At 37.8% G+C, this 10,036-nt stretch overlaps 2 protein-coding genes across 2 annotated transcripts; both read right to left on the reverse strand.

The window, feature by feature from the left end:
* Positions 1 to 1,209: 1,209 nt before the first annotated feature.
* On the reverse strand, positions 1,210 to 4,074 carry LOC123666375. Its single transcript, XM_045600469.1, has one exon. It carries the CDS (start codon positions 4,072 to 4,074, stop codon positions 1,210 to 1,212), a length of 2,865 nt encoding a protein of 954 aa, XP_045456425.1.
* An 80-nt stretch (positions 4,075 to 4,154) lies between these two features.
* LOC123666376 lies at positions 4,155 to 6,524 on the reverse strand. The gene has a single exon (XM_045600471.1). It carries the CDS (start codon positions 6,522 to 6,524, stop codon positions 4,155 to 4,157), a length of 2,370 nt encoding a protein of 789 aa, XP_045456427.1.
* Positions 6,525 to 10,036: the final 3,512 nt, after the last annotated feature.

Genomic DNA, 10,036 nt, shown 5'->3' on the forward strand with positions numbered 1-10,036 from the left:
ACGCATTCTGTAACAACGCGTAATCTAACGACGCAAATTTGAATGTTGTTGTTATTATGTTAATAACCATGCTATAAGCTAGCTTCACACTATAAATAAAGACATTCTGTAGTATATTTAGTATCAGCATTGCACCCGTGCGAAGCCGGGGCAGGTCACTAGTTGCTAATAAATACACAAAATATGAAATCATAAAATCATAATAAAATGATCAGAAAATTACGGAATCCTTAACTAAGCATCACAATTGCTTATTTATTTCGCGTAAACACATAAGAACATTAGAATAAGTAGGTACCTTAAGAAATCCATTTTTACCGAGTAAATAACTTCACAAATATCTACAGGCAAAGTGCAAATATTTGATCAATGAAACCACGAAGTCATTCAAAACTTGAACTAGCGCCAAGAATGCGAGCGACTCGATTTACATAGAAGCGAGAAATGTTAGAAACGCAGCGCGGGTCCTAATGCGCGAGAGAGTATGGAACTATGAATGTATTGTGTGTGGGAGAGAGAGGTTTCTTTCTCTTTCGCTCGCGTCGCGCATTGCAATGAAGGGCGCACCTGTTGCGGGCACTTCCGCGCCGTGTCAGGTTGGCCCACAGAGCCTACTTCGCTTGCTAGAACGACCGCTGACAAAACTACCTGCGACGCAGATCTGTATGCATAAATAACAAAAATCAAGCCACAAAAACAGTAAACGCCCATTTTAAAGTTATACGCAAAAAATATGAAAAATGTATAGATCATTTTTTAACACATTGTATAGTATGTAGGTAATAGAAAAACTCCGTCAGCATCGGACCACGTCCTAGCACAGTCACAGGACTGTCGATCTGCAGTCCTAAGTTATAAGTCGCCTGGAAGATAAACATAACATGATATCAAATAAAGCCGTGAACAATTTAGAGCTTGTAGATGTCATTTTAATTTAAAAACAAACGGTGATTCAGTCCAATATTAAATAAAAAAACAATGGCTAGTTAATTGCGTGTACATGGATGAACATAGTGACCGAAGCTTTTCTATAAATCATTTTGTAATTGTTTGAGAGGTTGACTTCAATAATAATGTAGTATTTCTTCTTAAATTAACTTTAATTAATTTCAGATAACGTATATACAAACTTTTACCAATGATTGAACATATGATTATAAAGACTAACTTATTGTCGGTAATAATGTGAATGCGTCTGACTTGACGTTTCTAATTTTCCAAGCTACCCGCAGTCGCCGGCGCGGTGGGGGAATGTTCCGTTGAATTCTTAACATGCCCCCCGGCGTTGAAAGGCTTGTCTTTCAACCCTTCGTCGTTGAGTGGTAACGGGCAGATACGGTTAAAGCCTCTGCGAATCACCCCGCGTGCGGTTTTAACGTCTGCGACCCTGACGCACCCATCAGTTCCAGGATACACTTCAACAATGCGTCCCAAACGCCACTTCATAGGCGGAAGACCTTCTTCTTTAATCAGGACTAAAGCTCCCTTTTGTAATTGCTGTCCCTTAGAGGTGCGCCATTTAGTGCGTTGCTGAAGTTCAGCAATGTATCCTTTGTGCCACCTGGCCCAGAAGTGTTGACGTAGCTGCTCGAGTCTTTCATATTGCGTCAGCCTATTTGTGTTGACATTTACAAGCGCAGGTGTAGGCAAAGCGGTCATCGGTCGTCCTACCAAGAAGTGCCCTGGAGTCAATGGCGTCAAGTCAGTTGGGTCAGTCGACAGCGGTGTCAGGGGACGTGAATTGAGTATCGCCTCAATTTGGACTAGGACAGTGTAAAGGTCCTCAAAAACTAAATGAGCGTTCCCTAACACACGATGCAAATGTGATTTTAAACATTTAATGTTTGCTTCCCAAAAACCAGCCATATGAGCAGCGTATGCTGGTATGAATTTAAAGTCTATTCTCTCATTTGACATTTCACGTACAATAGAACTTGCGTTTTGGTTGAGGAACTTATAAAGTTCATTTCGGGCACCGACGAATTGAGTTCCATTATCAGAAAATATGGTAGCTGGTCTCGAGCGTCTACCAATGAAGCGATTTAGCGTGGCTAAGAAAGAGTCTGTACTTAAGGAGCTAACGAGTTCGAGATGAACGCATTTGGTGGCGAAGCAGATAAATATGGCAATGTACACTTTTTCGGTCTTGCTACCGCGACCTCTTTTATTAAGTGCTATTAGGGGACCCGCATAGTCCATTCCTGTAGTATAAAACGGGTAGCCAGGCTGGAGGCGCTGCTCAGGTAAATTGCCCATTATTGGACGGGCTATTTGTGCATTTAGACGGAAGCAACGTAAACATTTATGTACCGTGAATCGGGCCAGATTGCGACCCCCGATGGGCCAAAACTCTTCTCGAATTGAAGAAAGCAAAAGTTGAGGCCCTGCATGCATTAAACGTAAATGTTCATACTGAAATATTAGTTTGGTTAAAATGTGTTTCGACGTTAGCATGAGTGGATGCTTTTTATCGAATGTAAAATTACCATTTTTGATTCGACCCCCTACTCTAATGAGACCCTTTTCATCCACAAACGGACTTAAAGAAAGCATCTTGTGTTTTGGTGGTAATGATTTACCTTGTATTAAATATTCATACACATCAAACGATTCCCTCTGTGACAGTTTAACAAGTGTGTTAAGCGCTGATTGCTGTTCTGACGACGAAAGTGGACTCTGGGTTTTATTCTTACTTCGACAAACAGTTACAAAGCGTAAAACATAAGCCATTGTATTTTTGAGTTTGGTGAGACTTGAGAATCGAGAAAATGGGAATAGTTCCCTTGGCTCATTAGCAGTTAAGGCTACATTGGACCTCACCTCTGGCAGTTCTGTGGAACTTTGATCAAATGATCTATCAGGCCACGATTCTTCTGGATCTAATAGGAATTTTGGTCCATTGAACCAAAGATCCACCTTGTCCGATTGAAGGACACCAATGCCTCTACTTAATAAATCGGCGGGATTGCTAGACGTAGGCACGTGTCGCCAGAGATATGATTTTGCGATTTCTTGGATGTCCGCTACCCTATTCTTAACGAATGGCTTCAACTTATTGGGTGGTGTTTTAAGCCAGCCTAATACCACGGATGAGTCCGTCCAAAGAAAGCAACTATCTATATGTAATCGAGTGGTTTTTAAAACCTTTTCTAGCAGCTTGGCAGCTACCAATGCTCCGCAAAGTTCAAGACGAGGTATCGTCACCGTCTTAATGGGTGCTACGCGTGTTTTTGAGCACAGGAGACGAACTTGTGTAGTTCCATTAAAATCTACGGACCTGACGTAAACACAAGCGCCATAAGCATCTTTAGACGAATCACAGAATGCATGAAATTGAATGTTGACTGGACTCTGGCATACAACATGCCGAGGAATGTTGAGATTGTCTAATTGTTTTAGGTCAATTACAAATTTGAGCCATGATTTGACAATATCTGACGGTAGCGGACTATCCCAATCTAGCTTGTGCAGCCAAAGTTTTTGCAAAATGATTTTACCGGCGATAATGAAAATACTTAGCAACCCGAGTGGGTCGAATATTTGAGAAATTGTGGATAAAATCACTCTTTTCGTAGTGTTGGGGACAGTTTCAGTTTTAATGTCGAACTGAAATACGTCGTCTGACGGTGCCCACTTCAGGCCTAGAGTCTTGGATTGCTGGTGCTCACTCAAATCAACGACGGGTGAATCTCTGTTTGGATCTGACCCATCGCTGCAAACAGGAAGATTTGATCGGAATTTCCTTAAATTGAAGCATCCCGACGATAGTTCCTGTGAAATCAGAGCACGAACCTCCATGAGACCTTCAGCTGTTTCATGCCCCGTCAGCAAATCATCAACATAAAAGTCTTCACTAATGACCTTGCGCACCAGTTCATTGTCACATTCGTCCGCTATTTGCTTAAGGCAACGAACTGACAGGAACGGAGCCGAGGCTGTGCCATACGTCACCGTGTTGAGCGTATATGTCTGAAGGGGTTGAGAGGGGTCGTCGCGCCAAATTATTTGTTGTAGGTGACGTTGATTTTCGTTCACGAGCACCTGTCTGTACATCTTTTCGATGTCACCTGCCATTACATAACGATGTTGTCGAAATCTAAGGAGAATAGAAAACAGGTCGCTTTGTATCGTCGGCCCTACCATCTGAAGATCGTTTAAGGATAGGCCGGAATTTGTAGGAGCACTGGCGTTAAAGACGACTCGCAATTTCGCAGGACGCCGTGATGTGGCATGAAGTATGAATTTTCATGAGGAGCATCGATGTCACTTAAAGCCATGTGACCTAACGATAAATACTCCTTCATAAAATCGACGTACATGGCCCTCAATACGGGCTGCTTTGCGAGTCGACGCTCTAGTGCTAGGAAGCACGCCTTAGCGCGTTCAAAGGATTGGCCAAGTTCAGATTCATTTCCTTTTAGAGGAATACCTACTGAAAATCTACCGTCTTCATTACGTGACATGTTTTGTACGAAGTGTGCTTCGCATAATTCTTCTTCATCGGTATATATCGATTTTTTAGTGGAAGGAACTTCTTCGATTGTCCAGAACTTGGCCAACTGATCTTGGATTTCATCAAACTTGCTAAAGTTGCATGAAATCTTATTTGACGTTTGTTGTCCAGTGGGTCCGGAAATAATGTACCCGAACTTCGTCTCTTGCAACACCGGACAGTTTTTGCCTAATCTTATTTTGTTTGCGCATAGCAAGTCCCAGAATATGTCTGCGCCGAGCAATATATCGTAGCTTGACGGACTAAAGTATTCTGGGTCTGCGAGTTGAATACCCGAAGGAATGTTTAATGTGCCTACATTAAAGACTTCATTTTTAGTTGAAGTTATGTTTGGCAATACCAGGAATGTGATGTTAGTTTTAAATGAGTTTACTCTGGACTGTATTATTGCATCGCATCGTTTGTTGACTACCGAGACCAGGTCGTTGATGCCAGCTACAGTGGACATGGTATCCTTATGGTTCAGGCCTAATATTTTAAGGAGTGACTCCGTCATGAAAGATGCCTGACTCCCGGAATCGAGAATGGCTCGGACTTCATGAGGTCTACCATGGATGTCAAAAATATTAATTAATGCCGTGGCAAGAAGAACTCGGCCGGACTGCTTGTTGATTGCTGACATGTTCTTGACAACATCATCAGTTGACTTCAGCACCGGCTGGGTTGGCTGCGCCGCTGATGTAGGTGCCAGCAGCGCTGATGTTCTTGGAGCTGTCGTGTCATGTGCTGCATTATTTAGGCCATCGTCCCTATGTAGCAAAGTGTTATGCATGCTGCCGCACTTCCGACAAGGACCTAACCTACACACACGCAAGTTATGCCCTGCTCTTAAACAATTACTGCACAATTTCATTCGCCTAACAAACTGTTCCCTACCAGTAATGCTCATTTGCGCGAATTCATTACATAAATATAAGGGGTGCTCCGATTTACAAAGATGACATTTGTGTTTTTTATAACCAGGTTGCACCACTGTAGCTAAGCCTCGAACATGCCTACTTGTACCCTTCGATAACGACTCGTGTCTGTTGTTGCTTGTGTTGTTACCTAATTCGATGGTTTCCAATACATCTGCCCTATTTTTAAGGAAATTTGTGAATATTTCTAATGTTAGTTTTGTGTGTGTAACTTTGTGCTCCTCCCATTCACGAAGCGTACGCGCATCTAATTTTGTTGCCATGATGTATATAATTAATGTGTCCCAACTGGTTACGGGTTCCCCTAAAGTTTCTAATGCTCGTAGATTTTTATTGCATGCATCTAAAACCCTACGTATGGATGAAGCAGATTCCTTTTTTATCACCTCTTCATCAAAAATAGCCTTAACGTGATTTTGCACTAACAGCCTAGTATTATCAAACCGATCGCATAAAGACTTCCACGCTAAAGTATAGTTGGACGCAGAAAATTCCAACGCGCGAATGACCTGAGCAGCGCTGCCTTCCAGGGAAGCCCGTAAATAATGGAATTTTTGTATGTCACTAATTGCTGTATTCGAATGGATGAGAGATGTGTAAACGTCGCGGAACTCAAGCCAGGTTTCAAATTCGCCACTGTATTTAGGAATTTGGATGGTGGGTAGTTTAACATTTGCAATGCCCTTCTTCATCTGCTTCACCGTTTCACCATCCTCGTTATCGCTGGCTGAGGAAAAGCAAGTCTCAGAACTACTATGGGTATATTTACGATGACGTCTATGTGTATGTTTATGTTTACCACATAACTGTTGGGCCCTAGCCATCGCGGAATAATATTGAGATTCAAAATCTGACCTTTGTACCGCATGTGTCTGAACTTCCTCCTCCGAGACAGCCAGACACTCGATTCTCGTTTGTGTTTCCTGGAAATCCGCAAACATCGCTTCAATGTTAGCCATTCGCAACTTTAATTCCAAAATCTCCACTTGACTGCAACATACAACATCTTTATATGTATCAATGTTCGTGAGAAATTTCGTTAAACGACCCTTATAAGTTCCTCGTTTCTTAACTAACTCGTTCATAGTACCCATCGTAAAATATACAATCAAAATTCAATAAATTATTCGTTAAATTCAAAATTCAATAAATTATTATTATATTAAATAAATCAATAATTATTCACAAAACAACAAATATAAGTATTTACTTAAACTATCGTTTCAATAGCAAGTAAATGTAGTGATTGAAATTTAATGGAAATATACAGAATGATTCAATAAATTACAATAAGCAACGAAAATATTACTATACTATTAGTTTTATATTTTATCCAATGAATTTATTACTACCTACACATTGATTTATAAAAAAAAAACCTTTTTATAAATCAATGTACCTACAACAAATTACGTTGATTCGATTGAATAGAATTGATTAATAATTAATTAATCTTTGTTCTATCTGATTCGCACCAGTCGAATGAGATAAACCAAAGAATTAAAAAATTTATTTACGCAAATTACGAAAGAAAAAATTAATAAAATTTTAAAATGTATATTAAATTTATAGAATATTAAATATTAAATACTAAATATTAAATTTTATAAACATTAAATTTATAATTATTTATTACGCTAATTATATAAACATTAAATGATACAAAAGTCAATCAAATGAGTGAATAGAATTCTTGAATATTAATTTAACTTATTTAATCTTTTACTTATTCTAAATCCAATCGAATTAATAAGCCCATTAACATAAATTTCATCCGAGCACTAAAATAATTAATTAGGAATTGTACAAAAGAAACTTGTAAATACCTACAACGGTGAACAAACAAAGAATATTCACTGTCTATTGTTTTATGCAGCGCCCGGCCGCTTACGTTACGATTAGATGCACGAGTTATTTTTAATAATATACTTTTAATAATACAATATTGAAAGAAAATGATTGGGAGGGGTTACGGTTTAGGGACAAAGCTATAATAAAGGGCAAAGAAAATGGATCGGACTCACTCAGACCGCTTGCTTATCAATCTTGGTATAATTGCTTATTATCTTTGTAGTCACTGGTTCATTCTGTCACGTCACCGATTCTGGGCATCCATAAAGAGATCCTCTTCGTAATGATTAATGCAGCAGAAGATCCTGGTTAGTCCCAAATCCTTAGGCGTGGCGTGATATTCGGCTTCGTAAGGCCAACTTTATGTTTGAGAGGTTGACTTCAATAATAATGTAGTATTTCTTCTTAAATTAACTTTAATTAATTTCAGATAACGTATATACAAACTTTTACCAATGATTGAACATATGATTATAAAGACTAACTTATTGTCGGTAATAATGTGAATGCGTCTGACTTGACGTTTCTAATTTTCCAAGCTACCCGCAGTCGCCGGCGCGGTGGGGGAATGTTCCGTTGAATTCTTAACAGTAATCATTAAATTATGTATAACCCATTGGCAATCCTTTAAAAACTAAATAAATAAATTCAAACCCCTAACGTTTACTTCAAAATAAATGTTATTAAAAATAATTTCACCTTTGATTATTTTTGATACACCACCTACTTAACTAAAATATGACAAACATACAAAATAAGAAATAGAACATAATATTTAGAGAGAAATATATAGATATCGTTACCTATATAATTGAAATACAAAAAAAAAGTTAATGCCGCGCTGATCAAATCAAAGCTAACAAATAGTATAGCTGTAAAAATTAATTACATAACTTCGCGGTTGTTACGACCTTAGGAAGTGAGAGCGGAGATCGTAAAAGAATTACCGATTGTAGTCACGCTTATGATATCAATTTTCATAAATCCGTCGATCGCTGTCAAAACAATTTGTAACTGTACTCGAAGCTGTTCCGGCTGAGAAGCACGCCGGCTAGGAAATAGTAGACTACGTTGTGTTTGATAGCTCATTACTTTTTAAAATTTGTAGTTTTGCCCGGAAGAAATAATAACTATCTATTAGCGGTAAGTTGCGGCTGTAACCTCAAATTTTATTTATCTCAGAAAGAAATTGAATCACAAATATATTATAACTAACTGACCCAGCCACGCGTTGCTGTGGCTCAGTAATTTTAATAGACTGAATCAATTTTTTACTAATTCTTTTGATATATGACGCCATCTACCGGATGTATGTGCTTAGATGCCTAACCGCCATCTATTAGGAGATCAATAATTGAGATAAAAACCACCCTATCTCCAATTCTGACTAAATTACAGATGCTTACAAATTTAATAAAAATTGGTTCAGTAGTTTCGGAGTTTATCGCTACATACATCGTGACACGATTATATATATAGATTTTTTTGTAATGTTTCTTTGTGGTATACAATATAAAGAGTATTTATTATTATTTACAATAACAAATATAAAAAACTAACACAAATACGTTTCTAATTTCGTAAATTATGTGGCAATTTAGATTCTTATTAAATATGTATCCATTTTAATATTTTAACGATAAATTAGATATAATTAAAACATAATTAATTATATAATTATTTATACACTTCAAGACCTAAATAATGCACATGAAAAAGCGAAAGTTCACTGACTTCTTATATGTGTATGAGTTCAAAATGATTCCGATAATTTAATTTCTAATTTCTTTACAGAGACCTACATCGTTAAAGAGAAATTCTATTTCTAAATGTGTAATTTACCCATTCATAATAGAACTGAGTTGACTAGCTTTTAAATGTATCCGTATAATCGTTATCTACGTAAATGTTATAAAAGCACCAAAATAGTGAGGGTAGATGGATAAAAATTACACTTAACCAACGATAAAACTCAGTAATGTAGAATATTAAAGACACGGAATGAGACAGGATAGTTTATTCCCTTGAAATTACTATCAAATTAGTACTAACATGAGTAAGACCTCGGAAACAGTTAGTTGAAAATAAACACAAAAGTTTTGCTAAGCATCGATATCGTGCTAAACTAGCTAGTAACGCAAACACGTTTAGTAAACAAACTGAAAACAAAGGTCTTTCACGACGTCGTCGTACGGCACGAACTGCCGCTTTAACTACTGATTCGATACACTATGTACGGTCTATTGTAAGGTTATTTCAAGACGAAAATTAAGCCTTTTAGAAAATTTCTCGTTACATATTTGTCGATACACGAGTATATCCTACTGTTAATGATATCATTTCTGAGGCACTGATGACAAATGCTTCTTTATCACTGACCTGATAATTGTTTTACACATATTATCGTCTCTAAGTCTAGGTGTTTATTATTGCAGGTATCTTCACGATACGTCAGAGCACATACAACTACTATAAACTGTGTCACTCTCATAAGCACTTGTTGGCGACCGTTATACTTGGTAGTGCCGTCTCATATTGATGCAGTGGTCATATAATAATTACTCCGAAAAAAAGTTGTCTACCAAATCTATGTTATATAAAATGTAGAAAAACAAGCAATCCTGTTAAGTTATACATTATACAGAAGGTAGAACAAATTCACGTTTCTATAACAGCGTCTCTTGTTCTAAAATTAATACGATTGACTACAATTTTAGCTGACCCTTTCTTTTAATTTCAGGTGCAGACAAATTCT

This window comes from Melitaea cinxia, chromosome 26, assembly GCF_905220565.1.
Source record: "Melitaea cinxia chromosome 26, ilMelCinx1.1, whole genome shotgun sequence".
Taxonomy (NCBI): domain Eukaryota; kingdom Metazoa; phylum Arthropoda; class Insecta; order Lepidoptera; family Nymphalidae; genus Melitaea; species Melitaea cinxia.

What these genes read in the sequence shown, in the direction of transcription:
- LOC123666376 (XM_045600471.1), bottom strand. Translation starts at nt 6,524, where the DNA reads ATGGGTACTATGAACGAGTTAGTTAAGAAACGAGGAACTTATAAGGGT.
- LOC123666375 (XM_045600469.1), bottom strand. Translation starts at nt 4,074, where the DNA reads ATGGCAGGTGACATCGAAAAGATGTACAGACAGGTGCTCGTGAACGAA.